This window comes from Scyliorhinus torazame, chromosome 10, assembly GCF_047496885.1.
Source record: "Scyliorhinus torazame isolate Kashiwa2021f chromosome 10, sScyTor2.1, whole genome shotgun sequence".
Taxonomy (NCBI): Eukaryota; Metazoa; Chordata; class Chondrichthyes; order Carcharhiniformes; family Scyliorhinidae; genus Scyliorhinus; species Scyliorhinus torazame.
In genome coordinates, this window is record NC_092716.1 from 135664545 (window position 1) to 135690953 (window position 26409).

Below are 26409 nucleotides of genomic sequence, written 5' to 3' on the forward strand. Positions count from 1 at the left end.
GCCCCAGGTCTAGGGGGTAATATATGCCTTGCATGTTGCCCTGTGCTCTCCGGGTTGACGAGGAGCACCCTATTGTGGCCATCTAAAATAGCCGCCAGCAAAGGATAATGGGAGTTGTGGTCAAGTTGGGACACAGACGATACACAGCCCCTGTGTATTGTGCAGAGGAAACCAGACCTACGCAGATACTTGCACTGGTCAATCACCGATTTCCCCAGGACAATGGGACACAGATTAACCATAGCAGCAGTAACAGACTCGGGGGCGCATATTTACGTTATTTAGGAGTGCCTCCATGCCTTGGACAATAACAGCTAGGACCCACCCAGCTATCAAGGTACCCGCCCCTAATTGGCCAGAATCGAGTAAGGTGATCAAAATCCTATCGATCCATTTGATCCTGAGTTGGGACCGCCCAAAACAGCCCGAAAGATCGGAGGATAAGAAGAACTGCGCGACCAACATTCTCTCTCTTTTGGTACTGGCCTCTGCCTCTACCAATTGCAGCACCTCGACCAGCCAAGTTCAAGGATCAGCGATCGCTACCTAAAGGACGAGACGCAGCCTAGACGCACCTGATGACTTCCAGCCGCCACACATGGGGATTTAGACAAAGGGCTTGTCTAACCTGCACAGAGCCGGTCACTTGAAAGTTAAGTAAAGGTCATTTAAGCTGTAAGGTATAGTTTAATGTGTAGCCGCGTGTAGATTATTACGCATAAAACCAAGCCTGTGTTTAATAATATACAATAATTGAACTCATATACTGGTTGTGTGGTCATTTGTCCAATACATGGAATGTACTCGCGTCTTGTGGTTCTTGCAACACTATGTGAACAAAAATGGGTTCCACTCTCTCAATATACAGCTCGCGTGCGACCACCAGTTGTAGATCAAGCACATGTGTGACACTTCCTGGGGAGTGTGCACGACAGCTACACCCAGAGGCAGTTGGTCATCCCCAGCCTCTTTGATGACCACCCCAGGATGGACAGTTAACTTTTGGGGGATAAAGGGTACCCGCTGAGGACCTGGCTAATGATGCCAGTATGGAGGCTGGAAATTGAAGTGGGGACACGGTATAACGAGGCCCATGTGGCCACCCGGGCTGTGATTGAGCGGTGCATCAGACTCCAGATGCGGTTCCGATGCCCTGACCACTCCAGTGGTGCCCTGCAGTACACCCCCCCGAAGGGGCCTGCTTTGTTGTGGTCTGCTGTGCCCTCCACAACCTCGCACAGCAGCAGGGCGATGAGCTGAAGGTTGGCAATGAGGAACTTATGGCCACCGAGGAGGATGACGGGGATGTTGAGGTGGTGCCGGACCAGCCACAGCTGGAGCATGAGGCCAGGGAGGAACTGGAGGACCAGCCAGAGGCTGCAAGACAGGTGGCAGTGGTGAGGTTCTGGCAAGCCCCGGAGGGCCAGGGAGGCCCTCATACTCCCCCGATTCACTTAGGAAGTGGCCTGGTTCATCACCCTCCACTTCCATTTCCCACACTCCCAGGGTCTGTTTCACATTACTCCAGGGTGCTGGGACTGTGTCGGCGCCATCAGTGGGGCACTATCGAAGGCAGGGGCGTGATAACCCACAGAGATGAGCACCAGTGCTCCTCAATCTATGCCATAGTCTGACCCCTGCCTGTCTGAGTGGTCGCTCACATCCATCACGTTCACGTGGTGTGCCCGGGGGGGGGGGGCGCGGGGAGATGGGCCAAGGGTACGGGGGTCAGCCCGTAATGCGGAATAAAGTGACAGAGGTGTCCACAAGCGTGCTTATTGTGTGTAACAATTCGCCACTCTCCTGATGGTGCCTTCGGCCCCTCTAATCCCCTCCTCAACTCTACCTATTCCCCCACACCGTTCCCCCCCCTCTCTGTGATCCTCGATGTGCTTTGCCTTCCTAGCTCTACCGCTACGTCTGTGTCCACAGGATGCACATCTGAGGCGGAGGCAGCCAGCTGCTTACCACGTCCATTGGCCTTTGGTGTCCCTGGTGGGCGTCCTCTGGGGCTGGAAGTCCCCAATGCATAACGTGCCATCCTGTCCCATGTGATGGCTGTGAGACACAGCCTCATCAGAGAGGTGGAACTCGGGGAGGTGGTGGCCACTGTCGCCACTCCATGGGACGGGTCCAGGTTGGCACCCAGCACCCCCTCCTCCCGATCAGAGCCCATTGGGCCCTGGGGTTCACTTTGGGACAGAGGGGTGGCTCGACCCCCAGCTGCCCCTCCATCATCTGGCTCTGGCAGTTCCCCATGGTCTGCATCATCGTGTTGATGCCCTTGGCATCAGTTATTGGGCCATTGGACTATGCTCTTCAGAGTCTCGGCAATGCCCACCTGTGACTGGGACACGATCCGCAGCGCCTCGGCCATTCCCATCGTGGTTTTACAGAACCTCATCAAGGTCAGCCTGGTGCTGGGTGATATCCCCCAGCGAGGCGGACATTCTGCCTAGACCCTCAGCCATGGCCGTCACCGACTGCGCGTCGCCTTGGACACCTCTACTAATGGTGCCGACATTGTACACCAGGCTCTCCACTGTGGTCGCCGCCATAGCAGTGTTGGCCTCGGTGCCATGCCTTGCCAGCGACTTCTCCTGCGCCCATAGCGGAATTGGCGAGGGGCTGCTGAGTTTGTCCCAGTCACAGGTGCGCATTGCCGGGGCTTCGCAGAGCATGTCCCAGTCACAGAAAAGCATCATTGAAGAAGTCGACACCATGGAGCAGACATTGGGTAGCCGCCAGAGCTGGCAGAGCCAGATGACGATGGGGCAACCGGGGCTCAGGACAGCCAGGGCTCAGTCCAGCTACTTCTCAGTCCCGAGGTGAACCCCTGGGCCCTATGGGCACCGACCAGGAGAAGGGGGCGCTGGGTGTCAACCCTGGCCCATCCTATGGAGTGGTGGCGGTGGCCCTGCATCAGCGGGGTGGTGATGTCCACCCTGTTAACACCGCATCTCGCAGTCTGCACTCGATGAAATCACGGACTTCATCAGAAAGTGTGTCGACAATACGGGTGTTCCCCAATTGGAAACCCTGGCTCAACCAAAGGGTTCACTCCCTGCTGAAGTTCTGGACGGAGGCGTTAAAATCTGACGACCCAGACCTATATAAGAAATCGAGGTACGACGCACGGAAAGCCATCAGGGATGCCAACAGACAATACCCTATCAAACTAGAGACCCAGGCCAACGACACAAACCCATGACGACTATGGCAGGGCTTACACATGATCACAGGCTACAAAGCAAGGCTAGGCAAAATATCTGGAGCTGGAGCTTCCCTCCCCGATGAACTGAACAGTCAGCCAATACATCAGTGCCACCCGCCTCAACAGCCCTGGACACACCTGTACCACTATTACAGCCTCAGAGGTAAGAGCTGCCTTTTTGAAAGTGAATCCGCAGAAAGCAGCAGCTCAAGGATGTGTGCTCAGTCCTCTACTGTACTCCTTATACACACACAACTGTGTGACAAGATTTAACTCCAACTCAATCTATAAGTTTGCGGATGATACAACTATGGTGGGTCGTATCTCAAACAACAACGAATCAGACTACAGAAGGAAGATAAATCACTTGGTTGCATGATGTACCGAAAACAGCCTCTCCCTTAAATGTTGGAAAGACCAAGGAACTGATCATCGACTTCAGGAAGCATAGCACGACCCCCCCCCCCCCCCCCCCCCCCCCCGGTCTGCATCAATGGCTCTGAAGTGGAGATGGTCGATAGCTTTAAATTCCTGGGGTTAACCATCTCCAACAGTCTGTCCTGGTCCACTCATGTGGATGCAACAATCAAGAAAGCCAACAACGTCTCTACTCCCTATGGAAGCTAAAGAAATTCGGCATGTCTGCATCGACTCTCGCAAACATCTACAGATGTGCTATAGAGAGCATCCTATCCAGCTGCATCACAGCTTGGTTTTAAAGGGAATGTCGTCCGGCTCGTGCCCTGCACCTGCGGGAGATGTTCGCAGGTTCGCTAGCGATGGGCACACTGCCTCCAACACTAACACAGGCTACCATATCGCTGATACTCAAAAAAGACAAAAGACCCAACCGGAATGCAGATCATAGAGACCTATTTTGCTGCTCAATTTGTACATGAAAATACTTGCAAACATCCTGGCCAAGAGAGTGGAGAACTGCATACCAAAAGTGGTCGCAGAGGACAAGACAGGCTTTGTTAAGGGTAGACAGCTAACTGCGAACATCAGACGGCTGTAGAATGTGATCATCAGAGATGATTGTGTCCCTGGACGCAGAAAAGGCCTTCGACAGAGTTGAATGGAAATACCTCATTGAGGTACTGGAGTAGTTTGGGCTAGGGACAGGGTTCTCCTCATGGGTGAAACTCCTGTACAATGTCCCCAAGACTTTCGGACCAACACCACCAGCTCTGAATATTTCCAGTTGCACAGAGGCACCAGGCAGGATGTCCGCTGTCCCCACTTCTGTTCGCCCCGGCAATTGAGCCACTGGCAATCACCCTATTAGACGCGAGAGGCTGGAAGGGATCGCGAAGAGGAGGCAGAGAGCACAGAGCCTCATTCCATGTGGATGACCTGCACATCTACATCTCGGACCCACAAAGCGGCATGAACAAAATCATGAAGCTTCTGGATGAGTTCGGAGCCTTCTCAGACTACAAACCGGGAAAAAGTGAAGTTTTCCCTGTGAACCAATAGAGGCAGTGGAGGGAGAGCTGGAGGGGCTACCATTTAAAATAGCCCAAAACAAATTCCTCTACCTGGGGATGCAGATGGTCCATGATTGGGCACAGATCCACAAGCGGAATCTGGCCAGTCTGGCAGAAGAAGTTCAAAAGGACCTACAGAGATGGTATGCACTCCGCTTTCCCTGGAGGAAGGGTGTGGAAGATCAAGATGAACCTACTGCCCAGGTGCCTCTTGCTGTTCAGATCCATACCCATTTTCATCCCCAAGTCTTCTTCCAAACAGTCGACTAAATGGTTACGGCATTTGTGTGTGGTGGGGTGGGGGGGAAAGAATCCGAGAATTCCTACTACTACCATTGGGCAGCTATGGCCGAGAGAGTGAGGGGATGGATGAAAGAACCAAATGAGGATGGAGGAGTCCTCCTGGACAGAGATGACCCTCCGGACCCTCGTCACAACAGTACTCTCATGCTCGCCAGCAAAACACAACCAGCCTAGTGGTAGTAGCAACACGAAAAACCTGGAACCTGATGAGACAGCATTCGGTCTAACCGAAGTGTCCACCATGGCCCTCATCTGCGCCAGCCACAGTTTTCCACCAGCCATGCTGGATGCCACATTTAAGAGGTGGGGACAGGATGGGGAGACAGTGACAGTTAGGGACGTTTACACAGAGGGCCCTAGAAGACGTGACGGAGATACTGGAATTACCGAACAGACAGGAACTCCAACATTTACAAATCAAAATCTTTCTGCGCAAGGTATCCTAGGGCCCCGAGAGACACAATGTTGGAGGAATTACTGGACATGGATAGTCTGGGAAAGGGAAACTGGGGAGATATATAGATATATGACTTTTAGAAAGGACATGCTCCCCATTGGACGGAACAAGGGAGAAATGGGAGGAAGAGTGAGGGACGGAAGTAGGGTAGGGACTCTGGAGCGAAGCACTGAACACGGCCAACTCCACCTCCTCCTGCTGAGGGCTAAGCCTCATGCAGCTTAAAATGGTGCACAGAGCACACTTGACAAGAATCGGAATGAGCAGGTTCTTTCCGGAGGTGGAGGACAAATGCAAATGGTGCCAGGGAGGCCCGGCCAACCACACCCACATGTTTTGGGCATGCCCCAAACCTGTGGGGCTCTCGACAGTCTTCTTCGAGGCAATGTCCAAGGTTGTGGGTATGAAGGTGGAGCTGTGCACGAGAGTGACAGAATTTGGGGTATCGGACCAGCCAAAACTTCACATGGGGAAGAGGGTGGATGGCCTTGTCTTTGCTTCCTGAATGGCACGCCAGAAAGTCCTGCTCGGCTGCGATCAGCAGCACCACCCACAGCTGCAGACTGAATTTCTTCATCTGGAGAAGATCAAGTACATCATCCGAGGGTCGGACAATGTCTTCCACCAAGCTTGGGGACCATTCATCAGCTTGCTCCAAGATCAGTTCGAAGCCAATAACTGATAGAAGGTGGAGAGGATGCATAGGAGCCAGCAGGACCACGGAAAGCAGACAGGAAGGGGGGGAACCAATAAGGGAGGAGAGAAACCGGAGGAAAACCAAGCCGGGGCCCAGAGAAAGACCGATACGGGGATCAGAGGGCCCAACACAAAGCCTGAAGAAAAAGACAAACACCAAACCACCTACGGTGAAAAAAGTCTAGTGCCTGAGTCACAAAAAGTGTTAGTATGCAGGTACAGTATGTAGTATGTAGTTAAGAAGGCTAATGGGGGGGCGGTCATCCGAGAAGAGAATCACCCAGAGAAAGCAGCCATTCAGAGCTGTCACTGACCCAAGCAGATCAGAGAATGCACAAAGGGTGTTGCCAGAAAACCCTCCACAAGTCCAGAAAGGTAACTTTACGGTATAGCGCTAGAGGGATAGCGGGAACGTTTCTCCCAGTAATGAAATAGTGCAGAACCTGATAGGAATCTTTGCTGGTGGAGTGTTTTCAGCCCTATAACAGTGTTTAACTTCGACTTCCGGTGGCGACCATGGACGAGTAGGTCGCACATTCGATAGCTCCCGCCTGAAACGGACCTTTTTTCTCGACTTTTCTCGTACTTTATGGGATAGATCAGTGAAATGGACAATATTAAGAAGGATTCCCTCTCCGATATATGACTAATTGGACTAGAAGTGGCCGTGTGAAAAGACTCAGCCCAGATAGAGTGAAGCAGTCGGAGCTGGTATCGCAGCGCAGCATGGCGGTGGCTCAGTGGTCTAAGGAGCAACAGATGAAGTTCTTTAAGGATTGTTTCGCTGAGCTGAAAAAGGAAACGCTGGACCCGATTAAGGCTGCGATCGATCAAGTGGTTTTGAACCAAGCGGCCCAATGGGAAGTGTTACAAGAAATTGAGCTGAAGTTGTCCAGCCAGGAGGACTATCTAGCCGTGCTGGAACATAAGGTGGAGGTGTTGGATGAGCGACACAAGAGAATGCAGGAGATGTTGGAGGACCTGGACAACAGGTTCAGGAGGCAGAACTTAAGGATCGTTGGCCTCCCCGAAGGAATTAAGGGGTCGAATGCGGGAGCATAGGTGGCGAACATGCTGGAGATGCTGATGGGGACGGGGTTTTCTCGGCCTCTGGAAGTGGACGGAGCGCATCGAGCCATCACAAGGAAACCGAAGGCGAATGGCCCGCCGAGGGCCATGGTGGTGCGTTGCCACCGTTTTTCGGACAAAGAACTCGTCTTGCGGTGGGCCAAGAAGGAGCAGAGCAGCAGATGGGAGAACAGCGAGGTGCGCATCTACCAGGACCTGGGAGCGGAGCTGGCCAAGAGACGTGCTGATTTTAACCGGGTGAAGGCGATCCTCTTCAAGAAGGGGGTGAAATTCGGGATAAAGAAGAAAGAACAAAGAAAAATTACAGCACAGGAACAGGCCCTTCGGCCCTCCAAGCCTGCGCCGATCCAAATCCTCTATCTAAAACTGTTGCCTCTTTTCTAAGGATCTGTGTCCCTCTGCTCCCTGCCCATTCATGTACTGTCTGGATACATCTTAAATGACGCTATCGTGCCCGCCTCTACCACCTCCGCCGGCAATGCGTTCCAGGCACCCACCACCCTCTGCGTAAAGAACTTTCCACGCATATCTCCCTTAGACTTTTCCCCTCTCACCTTGAACTTGTGACCCCTAGTAATTGAGTCCCTCACTCTGGGAAAAAGCTTCTTGCTATCCACCCTGTCTATACCTCTCATGATTTTGTAGACCTCAATGAGGTCCCCCCCTCAACCTCCGTCTTTCTAATGAAAATAATCCTAATCTAGGATGCTGTATCCAGCGCAGTTGTGGGTTACGCACGAAGATCGGCACTTTTACTTTGAGGCACCAGACAATGTATGGTCTTTTATCAAGGAAAAGAAGTTGGAAGCGTCTGAAAGGACACTTAAGTCTTGAAGGAGTTATGTGGCGGCGGTTTGTGATTTTTGCAATACTTGTATCGGTTCAAATACGACTGTATGGGGTTCTGGGTTAAGTATTGGGCTGGGGTGGTGGTTTGAGGGTGCTTTTTTTTTGCAGAGATTGGATGCGGAGGGGGGAGGGGGCCCCAATTCTGTAGGCGGTTGGGTCTGGTTTCGAGCGATTGTTTCTGCATTGGTTTATGTTAATTTATTTTGCTTGATGTTGTTAACATACTGGGGACTGCGATGTTTTTAAATGGTTAATGCATGTCAGGAGAGGGTTTCAAACAATAGGGAGCCAGACTGTTTGGCACCAAGGGCGGGGGCTGTCGGGGTCAGCATGGGTCAGCTGACTCCCGGAAGCGAGGTGGGGGGTGAACATGTGCTAAGATGGTGCTTGACCTGGGGGGATTAGGTTTCGGGGGCTGTTGTGGGGGGGGGGGGGGGGGAAGAGGGGGGGAAGGGGGAGGCTGCTTCGCTAACAGGGGAGGACCTATTATCAGGGAACAAAAGGGAGGTAAGGGGCGGTTGCTGCTTTTGGGGGAGCTCAGGGAAGCGGGGGGCGCGGGCTCATGGCGCGCATGCCTGGGGACCCGGGAAAAGCGTGCAAAATGGCCACTCTCCTCGATGCTCAGGCCTTGCATTTTTGCGATGGCCTGCACCCTTTCTATCTTGTGGGAGGCCAGTTTTGCAGTTTCTGCCGCCCTGATGCGGGAGTAACGATTTTTGGCATGCTCATGGACGACGCATGTTTCGATGGCGACAGAGAGGGTCAACTGTTTAATTTTGAGGAACTGCTCCCGCAGGGAGTCGAACTGGACCCCAAAAACGATCTGATCCCGGATCATGGAATCAGCCGTCGAGTCATAATTACATGACTGCGCTAGGATGCGGAGATCGGTCAAAAAGGACTGAAAAGGTTCATCCTTACCCTGAAGCCTCTGTTGGAAGATGTACCGTTCAAAGCTCTCATTCACCTCAATTTCGCAGTGGCTGTCGAATTTCAGCAGAACTGTCTTGAACTTCGTCTTGCCTTCGCCATCGGCAAACGTGAGCGAGTTATAGATGTGCATGGCTTGATCCCCCGCAGTCGACAGGAACAGCGCGATCTTTCTGACATCCGATGCTGCCTCGAGGTTGGAGGCCTCGATATACAGGAGGAACTTCTGTTTGAAGACCTTCCAGTTGGCGCCAAGGTTGCCGGAGATCCGAAGTAGCAGAGGGGGCTGGATCTTTTCCATGCCGCTGGACGGCTGCTTGCTGGTCGTTGCAGATTCACTCGAGGTAGGTTCGTTAGAATTAATATCTCCCATGTACCATGATGTGTTATGTGAGTTGGTTCAACGTTGACTGCAACTGGATGCAGTGAAACTAGAAACTGGCTTCTGACACAGGAGATGGTCCTACACTGTTTTATTGAACTTGCTGATTGCTGTACATAATCTGCTGTGGGTTGACACTCTATTAATCTAACTGATAACCTCCTACTGGCTTGACCAGACTAACTCCCTACCTCATGGAGATGGTGCTCACTGGCTTGTGCACTCTAACTATCTCAGTAGCTGTGTCCTGTGAGAGAGGGAGAGTCTTAATGGCCTGTGGGCTTTATAGTGGTGGTGTCCTATCTGGTGATTGGTTGTTCTGTGTCGTGTGTGTTCATTGGTTATCCTGTGTGTCAATCACTGCCTGTCTGCATCTCATTATATACATGAGTGGATATTATGACAACTACCCCATCCCGAAGCGGGAGGAACTCACAAGTGAGACGGCACACGCCCGTTTTTTCACAAAGTTAGATGTGCCACATGGATTCTGGCAAATCCAGCTGGATGCATCCAGCAGAAGGCTCTGCACCTTCAACACACCGTTTGGCAGGTACTGCTATAATCGTATGCCGTTCGGCATTGTCTCGGCCTCGGAGATCTTCCATAGAATCATGGAGCAGATGATGGAGGACATTGAAGGGGTTCGTGTGTTTGTGGACGATGTTATGATATGTGATATGGTCCACAACCCCTGAAGAGCACATCTCTCGTCTCCAGCAGTTATTCCGCCGTGTCCATGCCAATGGCCTCAAGCTGAACAGAGCCAAGTGTTGCTTTGGCATGTCGACACTTATGTTCTTAGGTGACCAGATATCTCAGCAGGGTGTGTGCCCGGACACAGACAAGGTCAAGGCCATTGAAGCCATGAAGACCCCGGAAGACAAGAAGGCGGTGCTGCGCTTCCTACGCATGGTAAAATTTTGGGGCAAATTTATCCCAAACCTGGCCTCACACACCATGGCCCTCAGACACCTGGTGAAAAAGTCTACTGCCTTTGAGTGGCAGGCAGCTCATCAAGCAGAGTGGTTGGAGCTAAAAGCCAAGCTGCACCTGTATTGGCATTTTTGACCCTGACAGGCAAACGAAAATCTCGACAGATGCGAGCCAGAATGGCACCGGAGCGGTGTTGCTCGAGCGCAATGACATCTCATCCTGGGCACCGATTTCCTGTGCATCACGGGCAATGACACCCGCCGAGCAGCAGTACTCCCAAATTGAAAAGGAATGCCTGGGCCTTCTCACTGGAATTCTCAAGTTCAACGATTATGTCTACGGCCTGCCGACGTTCACCGTCAAGACGGACCACAGGCCTCTGGTCCACATTATCAACAAGGACCTGAATGACATGACGCCCCGGCTGCAGCACAACCTCCTCAGATTCAGAAGGTACGACTTTGAACTCGTATACACGCCTGGCAAGGATCAGACGCAATCCCAGAGACTGGACTTGTGAACATTTGTTTTGTTTTCTATGTTCTGTTTTCGCACGTTAGACACCTGTTTTCACTCCTCTCCGTGTCCTACCTCTTCTCTCTCTCTCAGCAGCCACCACGGCAGGTTCACAATTTTTAATAGCACACGTGGACCGCGCCGTCGGGAACTCGGCCCATCGGGGGCGGAAAATCACGGGTGGGCCCACAAATTTATGCAGTGGCGCTGCTGCGATTTTGGAATCGGAAGCTATTTCGACAAAAGAGAATCCTGCCCATGAAACTTTACTATTTAAAGGTTTTGTACTCTTTCAGTTTAATTGATCAGTGGCTCTTGTCTGTTTTCTTGCTTTGTTGAAGGTTTAGAAAAGCTGTGTGCTGGCTGTTGAACTCAGATTTGGAAGCGAAATCCACCATGAATGGAATAGTTAAATAGTTTAATTGCTTCATGGACAGTTTCATGGGAGTTTCCTGCTTGCCTCCAGAACCATCCCTGTCAAAGCAGAAAGTCGACGGCATTAGGTTCCTCCCAACCTACTGATATTTTCGGGTCTCTCATCTGCTGAATTCACTGAAACGCACCACAAACCCACAATCTTGAAAATTTTAATCCTGTCCTCTTATCTGAATGGGAGAAACTCTTGTTCACAAGAAGAAATTTGAATCCGAGGTTATGGAAAACATATCTTGACAAAACGTTGTTTTTTTTACATACCTGTTGTTGAAGTTGACATTGATGTTGATGCTGTAAAGAATACAGTTAATGATGTGAATATACAGAATGGAAAATCATTCCAACATCTCTCAATTCAGAATCCAAGTTGTTAAGTGAGTGGGGAACATTGAGTTAATTAGGGAGTGCTGAATAAATTTGGAAAAAGATCGACCACGCGTTTGCAGAAAAGGTGATAGCATGTTGAGAGAGGAACCATTGTATCTTTACACAGCAAAGTGAATAAACATTTGAAGCAGCGGAAGGTATTGGAACCTGTATTAATATCAGAGTAACGAGGATGGATTTAGACAGCTGTCGGAAAAAGGAGCACAGAATCCAATGGGACAACTTGTGCTGTTAATTTCTGACATTAGTACAATTTCACACTTGCTCAATGGGAAATTTGCGTTACAAAATCAAAGGTTAATTCAGAAATATTGGTTCAAATATTTTGGTGGCAGTGTGGCATTTCATCAAGCAGGACAGAGGTGAGTTGTGAGCTCACTGCCTTCCTGCCTCTGCCCGATGAAGTCCATGGTGCATCGGCTCCTGAATGGCCTCCCCAGCCAACCAGCAACTGAGGCACTTAAGTGGGCAATTCCACTTTGGATTTGTGGGGGTGCTGTCATTCAAAGTCATCCGGTGTCTGATCACTGGACATAGAATTGGGAAGGAGGGTTCCTATTGAGATACACGCCCCTGTCCTTCATTTCATTTTCATTTTCATTTCACTGTCATTCTCATTACAATATATTTATTGTGAGGTGAATGGGAAATCATTGAATTTATATGAGCAATTTGATACCTGTTGTTGGTGCAATTGTTGATGTTGCTGAAAAATAGAGATTTGGAGGTCTTAGTGAGGGGATCATTGAGCAATTACGTCATCTTTCAGTGAGAAATGCTGATATGAGGTAAACCAAGGAACCTGCTCACAAAGACTCTACCCTGAATCAGAACCATACAGTGCAGAAGGAGGCCATTTGACCCATCAACTCTGCATCAACCCTCTGAATGAACTCGATCCAGGTCCACGTCACCGTCAACAACGCCCTATCCGCTAAACCTAACCTGCACATTCCTGGATACTAAGGGGCAATTTAGCCGGGCCAATTCACCCACCCCACATATCTTTGGACTGTGTGAGGAAACCGGAGCACTAGGAGGAAGCCGACATGGTCACAGGAGAATGGTACAAACTCCTCACAGAACGTCACCCAAGGCCGGAATTGAACCTTGGTCCCTGGCGCTGTGAGATAGTAGTGGAGCATGGCACCTGGCCAAAGAGTACAATGAAGATTTTGGATTTTGGTGGAAGGTGATATGTAAGTGAGATGCAGAGAGGTCGATTGTGTTTGGTCTCTAGAGGAATAGAGGGTGATGTGACATGTGAGGAACAGGAGTGATGCCAGTGGCACAGAGGGGGTGACTCACTCAAGCTGGCCTAAGGAGGCATCTTTCTGCTGCCCCAGTCCCAGTACTGCTGGTGAGGCAGGCAACACTCGCTGTCTCATTGAGCTCAGACCAGAAAATCAGGGGGCAGGTCTCCGTGAACCCATCTCCTTGGCTGAAATGAGGATGTTTGGGGAGTGGACAGCACGGTAGTATGGTGATTAGCACAATTGCTTCACAGCTCCAGGGTCCCAGGTTCGATTCCCGGCGTGGGTCACTGTCTGTGCGGAGTCTGCACATCCTCCCCGTGTGTGCGTGGGTTTCCTCCGGGTGCTCCGGTTTCCTCCCACAGTCCAAAGATGTGCAGGTTAGGTGGATTGGCCATGCTAAATTGCCCTTAGTGTTGGGTGGGGTCACTGGGTTATGGGGATAGGATGGAGGCATTGACCTGGGTAGGGTGCTCTTTCAAAGAGCTGGTGCAGACCCGATGGGCTGAATGGCCTCCTTCTGCACTGTAAATTCTATGATATAAGCAGCTCCAGCTATTCAGACTTTCCAGCACCAATTTCAACCCCAGCGAATTGGTTGCCAGGGGAATGGGATTTCCTCTAAATTCTCATGGGCAGAGTGCTGGTCTAGTTGTATGTCCTGACTCACTTCCCGAATAAAGCCCTAACTTTTAACTAACAGAATGCAAAGGTAGTCTGACGAGTTTGGAAAAGTCTTTTTCTTCTGTATAACAACAGTACCTGCGCGAGACACGGAACACTTCACCGGGTTATGTTTGCATTCTAATTAGCTCCACAGTGGCCAAACTTTGAAACTCATGCTGATTAAGGTAACCTAGCCCTCAGCAGGGAAGCACAAGTTCCAATGATAATGGGGAAACAATCATCCCCAGCTGGATGAGTCCCCTGCAGGTTATTCCACCCATGCAATTCGGTCCAGGGGGCAACACTTAGTCTCCCAAACTGAGAATCCTGCACTGTGTCTCCACCCAGAAGTGTATAAATGAAAAATGAAAATGAAAATCGCTTAAAAGTAGGCTTCAAATGAAGTTACTGTGAAAAGCCCCTAGTCGCCACATTCCGGCACCTGTTCGGGGAGGCTGGTACGAGAATTGAACCGTGCTGCTGGCCTTCCTTGGTCTTCTTTCAAAGAAAGCGATTTAGCCCTGTGCTAAACCAGCCCCTGATCTTCTATTGTTCAGCGTTTAGACTGGGAACTCTGACCTTGAACCTAGGTTAGAATTTGATTGTAATTAACTCCAAGCTTGTTTAAATTGCATTTATTACAGTGTGCTTGTCAGTTTCTCAATCAGAATCCCCTATTTCCCGGTTTATACTTGAATTCCCAAAACCAAAGTTTGGATTCATATCATGAATCACAAAACAGGTATGCGGTACACCACACACTTATATGAATTACATGCACACTCCACAAAAACTTAGAGTGAACATTGTCCTTGATTCTTGCCACCTGCTGCTCCCCTGATTCTCCTGGCAGGAACGTTGAACCAGCTACTCTACTCTGATCCCAGTAAAAATGCCATTGGAGTCTCACTGGAGAAATTTGTGGGGCTGAGGCCTACTTTAGGCGGGTATCCCATTTACTTTTATTATATTACCTTGTGTAATATATGTTACTCATTTGCTTCTTTCCAAGATGATCCTGTACTCGATGTTCATTTACACTCGAGGTCTCCAATTAAAGCAAATTGTTAGCAAAAGTACTGTGAGTTTGTTCTCTCTTCACTAACTAAACTAGAGATTAAATTAACAATATTAGATATAACTCAACTATGATTAACTACACCTGCACTCTGAGCTATCTCTCTCTACCACTGTCTGGTAGTCACACCGAACATGAAGAGGAGGGAACTCGGCTTGAGCTTGTCTTTCTTCCCATCTCTGATGCTGCCATCTAGTGGTTATCTAGCTGTTACTTCTGCATATTAACCTTTTATATACATGCAGATATGCAGATCACTACAACTTTCAGAGAAGCTGCAGGTTTTAAATCAGTGATGAAGGAAGTAGTCGAGTTCTGAATGAGGAATTACCTGGATATTTACTGACTAATCTTCTAATTTACCCAAGTTGGACAGGTAAAAGTTGACCTCTTTGGTTCAGAAATGGGAAACTCTCTTGTTCACAGGAAGAAATTTTAATTCGAGGTTATGGAAAACATATGTTCACAGAATGTTGTTTTTTACATACTTGTTGTTGAAGTTGACGTTGATGTTGATGCTGTAAAGAAAACAGTTAATGATGTGAATATACAGAATGGAAAATCATTCCATCACTTCTCAATTCAGAATCCCAGTTGTCAAGTGAGTGGGGAACATTGATTTAATGAGGGGGTGCTGAATATATTTGGAAAAGGAAGATCGACCGTGCTTGTGCAGCAAAGGTGATAGCATGTTACAAGGAATGGTTGAGAGAGGAACCATTGTATCTTTGCACTGCATAGTGAATAAACATTTGAAGCAGGGGAGTAATGAGGATGGATTTAGACAGCTGTTGGAAAAAGGAGCACAGAATCCAAAGGGACAATTTGTGCTGATAATTTTTGACTTTAGTATAATTTCACACTTACTCAATGGAAATTTGCTGTACAAAATCAAAGGGTAATTCAGAAATATTGGGTCAAATGTTTCCGATTCATGAAATACTGCTGTTGAAAATTGCAACTATGTGGACATTGGGTGGAATTTAATGCCCTCCTCCGTGCTGACTTTGGTGGCAGTGCGGCATTTCATCAAGCAGCCAGAGGTGAGTTGTGAGCTCACTGCCTTCCTGCCTCTGCCCGATGAAGTCCATGGTGTGTCAGCTCCTGAATGGCCTCCTCAGCCCACCAGCAACTGAGGCACTTAAGTGGGCAATTCCACTTTGGATTTATGGGGGTGCTCTTATTGAAATTCATACGGTGTCTGATCACTGGGCACAGGATTGGGAAGGGGGGTTCCCTTTTAGAATCACGCCCCTGTCCTTGCGGGCCTAATATTGGCTGACTGCTCGTCATGGATGGAATTTGGACCCCAATTATGAACCATCATTGCAGAGGTTCGCATTTAATAAGCACGGCCTTCTGGAACAGAGACGATGCAGGGCACTCACCTCTTCTCAAGCCGGTGACCAAAACTCTCATCACTGACAATAAAGTATTTCGAATAATTAACGCACATTCTTCTGATTAATAAAGTTATTATTTTACTAACTGGTGAAGATATGCTTTAGGAAATACTAAATAACCCTGTGATCTTTAATAGTGAACGCCAATTATCGAGTTCTGAAATCCACTGTCATTCTCATTGCAATGAATTTGTTGTGAGGTGAATGGGAAGTCATTTAATTTATATTAGCAATTTGATACCTGTTGTTGTTGGTGTCATTGTTGTTGTTGCTGCAAAGTTAAGATTTGGGAAGTTTAAGTGAGGGGAATATTGCGCAATTACATCATCTTTCAGTAGGAAATGCTGATATGAGGTAAACCAAGGAACCTGCTCACCAAGACTCTACCCTGAATCAGAATCATACAGTGCAGACGGAGGCCATTTGACCCATCAAGTCTGCACCAACCCTCTGAATGAACTCGATCCATGTCCACGTCACCGTCAACAACGCCCTATCCGCTAAACCTAACCTGCACATTCCTGGATACTAAGGGGCAATTTAGCCGGGCCAATACACCCACCCCACATATCTTTGGACTGTGTGAGGAAACCGGAGCACTAGGAGGAAGCCAACATGGTCACAGGAGAATGGTACAAACTCCTCACAGAACGTCACCCAAGGCCGGAATTGAACCTTGGTCCCTGGCGCTGTGAGATAGCAGTGGAGCATGGCACCTGGCCAAAGAGTACAATGAAGGTTTTGGATTTTGGTGGAAGGTGATATGTAAGTGAGATGCAGAGAGGTCGATTGTGTTTGGTCTCTAGAGGAATAGAGGGTGATGTGACATGTGAGGAACAGGAGTGATGCCAGTGGCACAGAGGGGGTGACTCACTCAAGCTGGCCTAAGGAGGTAATTCATCTTTCTGCTGCCCCAGTCCCAGTACTGCTGGTGAGGCAGGCAACACTCACTGCCTCACCGAGCTCTGATTATTAAATCAGGGGGCAGGTCTCAGTGAACCTATCTCCTTGGCTGAAATGAGGAAGTTTGGGGAGTGGAGAGCGTATAAGCAGCTCCAGCTAGTCAGACTCCCCAGCGCCAATTTCAGACCCAGCCAATCGGATGCCAGGGAAATGGGATTTTCTCCACATTCTCACGGTAGCATTGTGGATAGCACAGTTGCTTTACAGCTCCAGGGTCCCAGGTTCGATTCCGGCTTGAGTCACTATCTGTGCGGAGTCTGCACATCCTCCCCATGTGTGCGTGGGTTTCCTCCGGGTGCTCCGGTTTCCTCCCACAGTCCAAAGATGTGCAGGTTAGGTGGATTGGCCATGATAAATTGCCCTTCATGTCCAAAATTGCCCTGAGTGTTGGGTGGGGTTTCTGGGTTATGGGGATAGGGTGGAGGTTTTGACCTTGGGTAGGGTGCTCTTTCCAAGAGCCGGTGCAGACTCGATGGGCCGAATGGCCTCCTTCTGCACTGTAAATTCTATGACAGAGTGCTGGCCTAGTTGTATCTCCTGACTCGCTTCCAGAATAAAGCCCCAAAGGAAATGCGAGCCAAACTATCATAATACCTAGGTAGTCCGACGTGTTTCTCAAAATTATTTTCCTTCAGTAAAACAACAGTACCTGCATGAGACATGGAACACCTCACCAGGTCATGTTTGCATTCTAATTGTTTCAACAGTGGCCGAACCTTTATCCTCATGGTGGGTAAGTTGACCTTCCCACAGCAGGGGAGCACAAATTGCAGAGATCATGGGGAAACAATCATCACCAGCTGGATGAATCCCATGCAGGTTAGTCCTCCCATGCTATTCGGTCTAAGGGGCAACACTTTGTCTCCCAAATGGAGATTCCTGCACTGTCTCCACCCAGAAGTCTGGAAATGGATCATCTATTGTTCAGCGTTTACACTGGGAACTCTGATCTTGAACCGAGGTTAGGATTTGATTGTAATTAATTCCAAGCTTGTTCAAATTGCATTTACGTCGGGGTGCCTGTCAGTTTCTCAATCAGAAGCCCTTATTTCCAGTTTGAACTTTAATTCCCTAAACCACAGTTTGGATTCATATGATGAATCACAAAACAAATATGCGGTACAGCACACACTTATATGGATTACCTGCACACTCCACAGAAACTGAGTTTGTGTACATCGTTCTTGATTCTTGCCACCTGCTGCTACAATGATTCTCCCTGCAGGAACGTTGTACCAGCTACTCCACTCTGATCGCAGTGAAAATGCCATTGGAGTCTCACTGGAGAAATTTGAGAGGCTGACGCCTAATTTATGTGGATGTCCCATTTACTTTCAGAGAGGCTGCAGGGTTCAAATCAGCGACAGAGGAAGAAGTTGAGTTCCGAATCAGTAATTACCTGGATATTAACTGAATAATCTTCTAATTTACCGGAGTTGGATAGGTAAAGGTTGACCTCTGTGGTTTAGAAATATTGCTTAGGCTGCAAAGTAATATTTTAATGATGATGATCAATCTTAATTTGTGCACTTTTGAAGACTGATAAACACCATTGTTACATGTTTTTAAAAATTCCATATCTGTTGTTGAAGGTGCAGTTGTTCCCAATGCTGAACGGGATACAGTTGATGGTGTCAGAGTGGGAAGCATCAAAATGATCCATTTTTATCAATGCAAAATATAAATAAACAAGTTATTGAAAATCAATCCTTTCCTTTTAGCTGAATTAATTTTGTTCTTGATTAACCTCAAATTATACCTCAATTCATAATCTTTTCATAAGTTATTGAATTTTTAGGTAATATTGCAAACGAAGCATCTGAATGTGTATAAAGATATTGAAGCTGGAGAATATAAGCAGCGTGGTAGCACAGTGGTTAGTCCTGTTGCTTCACAGCGCCAGGGATCCAGGTTTGATTCCCGGCTTGGGTCACTGTCTGTGCGAAGTCTGCACGTTCTCCCTGTGTCTGCGTGGGTTTCCTCCTGTTGCTATGGTTTCCTCCAACACGTCCCGAAAGACATGCTGTGAAGTAATTTGGACATTCTGAATTCTCCCTCTGTGTACCCGAGCAGGTGCCGGAATGTGGCGACCAGGGGCTTTTCACAGTAACTTCATTGCAGCGTTAATGGAAGCCTACTTGTGACAACAAAGATTATTATTTTTATTCATGAACAACATGTAATGCAGTGAGAAGTGGCAGCTTCTGAGCTAATGTTATACTGATGGGAGCAGGATTTTCAATTGGTAGCTTCTGATGGAGAGAGTTTAGCTTTTTGATCAATTTCTGCTCATCAGAGTTGTCACTCATATTCTGCTGATTTCTGTGATCAAGGAACCGGGAGTTAAAGTGAAGAATGATGCTGTGGGAATAGGGGAGGGTGTTGGTTTTACCGAAAGGGCCCTCTCTTTTCCATTTAGAGCATATTTGGAGAACCAAGGAAAGGGGGTATTTGTCTGTGAATAGGAAAGCGATTGTTAGTGGCGGAGCAGAGTGCCAGTGATGTGAATGTATTATACCAATAATCCACCATTATTACCATAATAATGCCCTCAGTACCATGCTTTGCCTTTATATTTGCATCTATGCTATGCTGTTGCCCTTGAGGGCTCCACCTATGGGCCATTGTATGGCATCATCCAAAGGGGAACATGTAGGGACATGTATGGGCTCTGCCCGTGGCTCCTCCCCTTGAAAGGGAGGTATAAAGAGCAGTCAACCTGTAGGCGGCACAGTAATGTATCAGTCGCAGGCAGGTACTGTTCTAAGTTTATTAAAGCCAGGGTTTACTTTTACTCTTGTCGCGAGTGAATTGATGGTAGCATCAATTTAATCAACTTAAACGCAACTATGGAATTGGCCCTCAAACCTGACCGGCTGGAGCTCGATCCGCAGACCGCAGAGGCGAAAGACATTTTTTCGCACTGGCTTCGATGCTTCAAGGCTTATCTCGCAGCTGCCTCCATGTCTTCCGTGACTGACGAACAGAAGCTGAGCCTCCTCCATGCACGGGTGAGCCATCAAATCTCTGTTTAACTCGACGAGGCCGCCTCCTGCGCAGATGCCCTCGCGATGCTCGAACTCTTCTATGTACGGCCTTTCAACGAGGCCTACACGCGACACATCCTCACCACTCGCCGCCAGCGTCCCGGGGAGTCGCTAGATGACTACCTACACGACCTCAAAGCCCTCGCACGCAGCTGCAATTACCAGGCCATTACGGCCACTCAGCATATGGAACCCGCCATCCGAGACGTCTACGTGGCCGGAGTCCGGTCTAATTGCGTGAGACAGTGCCTACTCAAAAAGGGGGTGCTGGACCTGGATGAGACGGTAAACTTAACCTCCTCTACTGTCTGTGCGGAGTCTGCACATCCTCCCCGTGTGTGCTTGGGTTTCCTCCGGGTGCCGGGGTACAGTCCAAAGATGTGCAGGTTAGGTGGATTGACCATGATAAATTGCTCTCAGTGTCCAAAATTGCCCTTAGTGTTGGGTGGGTTTACTGGGTTATGGGGATAGGGTGGAGGTGTTGACTTTGGGTAGGGTGCTCTTTCAAAGAGGCGGTGCAGACTCGATGGGCCGAATTTCCCCCTTCTGCACTGTAAATTCTATGATCTATGATGATGCATAGCTGATGGTCACAGACCAGCTGAATATTCATCGAGTGGAACCCCTTTCGGTTTGTGTAGAGAGACCTGTCATCCGCAGGTACCCATAGATAACATGCATCCTGTCGATCGCCCCCAGACGCGGGGCATCACGGTGATGGTGGTGAATCCTGCTGCTCGACTGGCAGGGAACCCTACCCCAGACAGCACGGCCAGTGTCCGGCCCGGTATCCCACAGTCACTCCTCTCCGTGTCCTACCTCTTCTCTCTCTCTCAGCATCCACCACGGCAGGTTCACAATTTTTAATAGCACACGTGGACCGCGCCGTCGGGAACCCGGCCCATCGGGGGCGGAAAATCACGGGTGGGCCCACAAATGATATGCAATGGCGCTGCTGCGATTTTGGAGTCGGAAGCTATTGTCCAACAATCGCTGTTCCCGATTTCGCTAAAAGAGAATCCCGCCCATGAAATGTTACTATTTAAAGGTATTGTATTCTGTCAGTTTAATTGACCAACGGCTCTTGTCTGTTTTCTCGCTTTGTTGAAGGTGTCAGCTTCCCCACCGTTTAGAAAAGCTGTGTGCTGGCTGCTGAACTCAGAGAAATGCGTTTTCCGCACAACCAGGCTAGCCATCCTCGGCTACGTCATGGAAAACGGGGTCCTAGGGCCCGACCCTTACCGTATGCGCCCCCTCCTCCAATTCCCTCTCCCTCACTACGCCAAGGCCCTGAAGAGGTGGCTTGGATTTTTCTCCTATTACGCCCAGTAGGTTCCCCAGTATGCGGACAAAGCCCGCCCACTATTTAAGGCCACCATTTTTCCACTGGCAGACGAGGCTCGCCAGGCCTTCAACTGCATCAAGGCGGACATCGCCAAAGCTGCAATGCACGCGGTGGACGAGTCCGCCCCCTTCCAGGTGGAGAGCGATGCCTCAGAGGTCGCTCTCATCGCCACTTTCAACCAAGCAGGCAGACCGTGGAAGCCGTACAGCACTGGAGGCACTACCTCGCTGATAGGAGGTTTACCCTCATCACCGACCAGCGATCGGTTGCCTTTATGTTTGACAATACGCAGCGGGGCAAGATCAAGAATGACACGATCTTGAGGTGGAGGATCGAACTCTCCGCCTGTAACTACGATATAGTATATCGTCCTGGGAAGCTCAACGAGCCCCCAGATGCCCAGTTCCACGGCACGTGCGCCAACGCGCAAGATTACCAATTACGTGCTATCCACAATGACCTCTGCCACCTGGGGGTCACATGGCTCACCCACTACATCAAGGCCCGCAACCTGCCCTACTCCATCGAGGAGGTCAAAGCTGTAACCAGAGACTGCCAAATCTGTGCGGAGTGTAAACCGCACTTCTTTCGACCAGATAAGGCCCACCTGGTAAAGGCGTCCCAGCCCTTTGAACGCCTTAGTATCGATTTCAAAGGGCCCCTCCCCTCTAATAATTGCAACACGTACTTCCTGAACATCATAGACGAGTTCTCCCGTTTTCCGTTCGCCATTCCCTGCCCCGAAATGACCACTCCCACAGTCATCAAAGCCCTGCATAGTGTCTTCACCCTGTTCGGTTTCCGCAGCTATGTCCACAGCGACAGGGGCTCGTCGTTCATGAGCGATGAACTGCGTCAGTACCTGCTCAGTAAGGGCATCGCCTCGAGCAGGACTACCAGCTATAACACCAGGGGAAACGGGCAGGTGAATAGGGAGAACGGGACGGTCTGGAAGACAGTCCTATTGACCCTACGGCCCAGGAATCTCACTGACAGGAGGTCCTTCCCGATGCGCTCCACTCTATTAGGTCCCTCCTTTGCACGGCCACAAACCAGACCCCTCATGACCGCTTGTTCGTTTTCCCTAGGGGAGCTACCACAGGGGCCTCGCTTCCACCCTGGCTGTTGACACCGGGTCCAGTACTCCTCCGAAAACATGTTCGGAGCCATAAGACCGACCCCCTGGTAGAGAGGGTCCAGCTCCTGCACTCCAACCCACACTATGCGTATATCAGACACCCCGATGGCCGGCAGGATACTGACTCCCTCCGGGACCTGGCGCCCGCAGGCTCCGACACCACGACCACTACTGCATCCCCCACACTAGGTCCCGTCCAACATCCCATGTTCAGCGCCCTCACCCCTATATGGTTCTCATGCTCGCTCCCACCCGCCGCACCGGTCCACAGGAATGAAGGTCCGGAAGAGCCGCTCCAGGAGTCCACGCCTATGCCTGCTCCGGGCCCAGCTCCACAGCCACCCAAAAAGGCTGCAACACCAGTGCTTCAGCGGTCGCAGCGTATGATCCGGGCATCAGACCGACTGAATCTGTAAACCCGTCACACCCGCCGGACTTCATTTTTTAAACAGGGGGTGAATGTGGTAAATGGAACTACTGTTAATTCACCAGTGCGCTGTGATATCATGTTACTGCTGTATCGTGTTACATTATGTGTTTAACCCTGTGGGCTCCACCTATGGGCCATTGTACGGCTTCACCCACAGGGGGATATGTTGGGAAATGTACGGACTCGCCCATGGCTCCACCCCTTACAGGAAGTATAAAGGCAGCTGACCTGCAGAGCCGCATTCATTGTTGTACCGGTCACAGGCAGGCTCAGTTGCAAGCTGATTAAACCATGGTTTACTTCTCAACATGTCTCTCAGTGAATTGATGGTCACATCAAGGGGGGAGGTAGAGGCCTCAGTCTGGGCTCCGATACGGGACCTGCTCAGTAAGGGCAGGTTCATTCCAGGGAGGATAGATGGTGGGTTCCTAAGCTGGCACCGGGCGGGAATTAAAAGGATGGGGGATTTATTCATCTTTTGCCAGTCTGAGGGCGCTGGAGGGGAAATTTGGGTTACCTCCGGGAAATGCCTTTAGGTATTTGCAGGTTCAGGCGTTCGTGAGAAAGCAGGTAGGGGAATTCCCGCTGCTGCCTGCCCAAAGGATACAGGACAGGGTGGTTTCGGACGTGTGGGTCGGGGAGGGAAAGATATCGGAGATATACCTGGAGTTGCAGGAGGTGGACGAAGCCTCGATGGAGGAGCTGAAGGGCAAGTGGGAGGAGGAGCTGGGTGAGGAGCTGGATGAGGGCCTGTGGGCTGACGCCCTGGGCAGGGTCAATTCCTCCTCATCTTGCGCCAGGCTCAGCCTGATCCAGTGGAAAGTGGTGCACAGGGCGCATATGACAGGGGCGAGGATGAGTAAGTTTTTTGGGGTAGAGAACAGGTGTGTGAGGTGTTCGGGGAGCCCAGCAAATCACGCCCATATGTTTTGGACATGTCAGGCGCTTACGGAATTTGGAAGGGCTTTGCAAAGGCGATGTCCAAGGTCCTGGATACCCCGGTAAAACCGAGCTGGGGGATAGCGATATTTGGGGTATTGGATGATCCAGGAGTGCAGGAGTCGAAAGCGGCCAGAGTTCTAGCCTTTGCCATCTTGGTAGCCCGGAGAAGGCTCTTGTTAATGTGGGGGGACGTGAAGATCCCAAGCGTAGAGGCTTGGGTCAACGACATGGCGGGGTTTCATAGGTTGGAGAAGATAAAGTTTGCGGAATGTCAGCAGCAGCTCGAGCAGCAGCCCGGGGGGTTGGGGGGTGGGGGGGGGGGGGGGGGCGGCTGATCTCTTTTTCTTTTTGGAAGGGGCACATGCCCCATTTTGCTTTGAGATGGGTGTTAAATAGTTAATCGTTTAGAGGGTTAAGTTGTTTTGTATTGTTGGCATATTGCCCTGTTTTCTTTGTACTATTTTCCTTTTCAGAGTGTTTTGTAAAAATTGTTGAAAAACCTTGAATAGAAACATTTTTTAAAAAAGACATGGATAGGAGTGACTGCAGGTTGGCGGTCCGGATGTTGTCCGTGCTTTCTGGGATGGGGGGCCCTGTTTGGGCAGTGGGAGAGGCTAATGGGAGAGAAAGGAGATTTGGGAGGAAATGCGGGGCGGATCCCGCAGCACCAGTCGGGGCCACCGTGTAGCCCGGTGGACTTGGTGGGCACAGAGGTACGCACCATACTAACATGTTGATCTTTCACCCCCAGCAGACAATGGATATTGGAACACAACCAGGAATGTTGGTCTTCCTACTGGTGGCCGCAGCCCTGGGAGAAGCCCTGCTGCTATACGAGCGTGAACTGCTTGAGGAGGAGGAAGCAGCTGCAGTTGCGCAGAGTGCAGCAGTGGAGCGAGCAATAGAGGAGCGGGCAGCAGAGACACAGGTGGTAGCCATCCAGGTTGGAGAGCCTCATGTGTAGCAGCAGATCCTGTCATTCGAGGACGTGCCAGATCGGCGTGCCGCCGCTGACTCTGGCTGTGCAGAGAGACAGTGCGACATATCTGCCAGATGATGGCACACCAGCAGGGAAATGGGGGAGCTTACACACTCCCGGTGGCCATCGAGATGACGGTCGGCCTGAATGTTTACGCCACGGGGTCTTTTCAGGCGCCAAGTGAGGAATTGTCTAAGATCTCACAGACCTTGGTGCACAAGTTCCCATGATAATGGGGAAACAATCATAACCAGATGGATGAGTCTCATGTCATTTGGTCAGGGGGCAACACTTAGTCTCCTCAACGGAGATTCCTGCACTGTGCCTCACTCAGAAGTCTAGAAACAGCTCATCTATTGTTCAGCGTTGATCTCATTGAATGGTGGAGCAGGCTCGAGGGGCCAGATGGACTACTCCTGCTTCTAGTTCTTATGTTCCATCTCACAGACCTTGGTGCATAATTTCCAATGATAATGGGGAAACAATCATAACCAGCTGGATGAGTCTCAGGCAGATTATTCCACCCATGCAATTTGGTCCAGGAGGCAACACTTAGTCTCCTCAATGGAGATTCCTGCACTGTGCCTCACTCAGAAGTCTAGAAACAGATCATCTATTGTTCAGCGTTTAGACTGGGAACTCTGACCATGAACCTAGGTTAGAATTTGATTGTAATTAACTCCAAGCTTGTTTAAATTGCATTTATTTCAGTGTGCTTGTCTGTTACTCAATCAGAATTCCCTATTTTCCGGTTAAACATGAATTCCCAAAACCAAAGTTCGGATTCATATGATGAATCACAAAACAGATATGCGGTATACAACACACTTATCTGAATTACAAGCACACTCCACAGAGACGTACAGAGTGAAAATTGTTCTTGATTCTTGCCACCTGCTGCTACCCTGACTCTCCCTGCAGGAACGTTGTACCAGCTACTCCACTCTGATCCCAGTAAAAATGCCATTGGAGACTCACTGGAGAAATCTGTGGGGCTGAGGCCTACTTTAGGGGGGTGTCCCATTTACTTTTGTTGTATTATGTTGTGTAATATATGTTACTCATTTGCTTCTTTCCAAGATGATCCTGTACTCGATGTTCATTTACACTCAAAGTCTCCAATTAAAGCAAATTGTTTGTTGATTAACGTTAGCAAAAGACTGTGAGTTTGTTGTAGCCATCTGGGATGGCCACTTCCAGAATACAAAATGGACATTTGCAAAGATTGCAGGGAAAAATGGACAATGTTAAGAAAGCAAGCAGGGACAGAGCCTGTCTGCATATTGGAGAAACAGCTCCCAGACGAGACTGAAACTGTTGGTCCATTAGCTTATGGATGGTCCATCTCCGGGAACAAGGGAAGATACTGAAGTAACCGATCTGGCCCGAGGCCTCGCGGCGCCTGTTCCCCAAATTGAAAGCAGAAAACAAAGCAGGCCAACGGCCGCTTAGGACATGTCCAGCCATCAGGGCACCCACCC

At 49.7% G+C, this 26409-nt stretch overlaps 1 protein-coding gene across 1 annotated transcript in view; it reads right to left on the reverse strand.

The window, feature by feature from the left end:
- LOC140430253 (mucin-2-like) overlaps positions 1 to 26409 on the reverse strand; it is a 106677-nt gene that overhangs the window by 59972 nt on the left and 20296 nt on the right. The window contains exons 7-9 of the mRNA XM_072517680.1: positions 15170 to 15199; positions 12364 to 12390; positions 11559 to 11588 (exon numbers count right to left, since the gene is read on the reverse strand). Coding sequence (XP_072373781.1) covers positions 11559 to 11588; positions 12364 to 12390; positions 15170 to 15199 — 87 coding nt within the window. The remainder of the gene's footprint in view (positions 1 to 11558; positions 11589 to 12363; positions 12391 to 15169; positions 15200 to 26409) is intronic.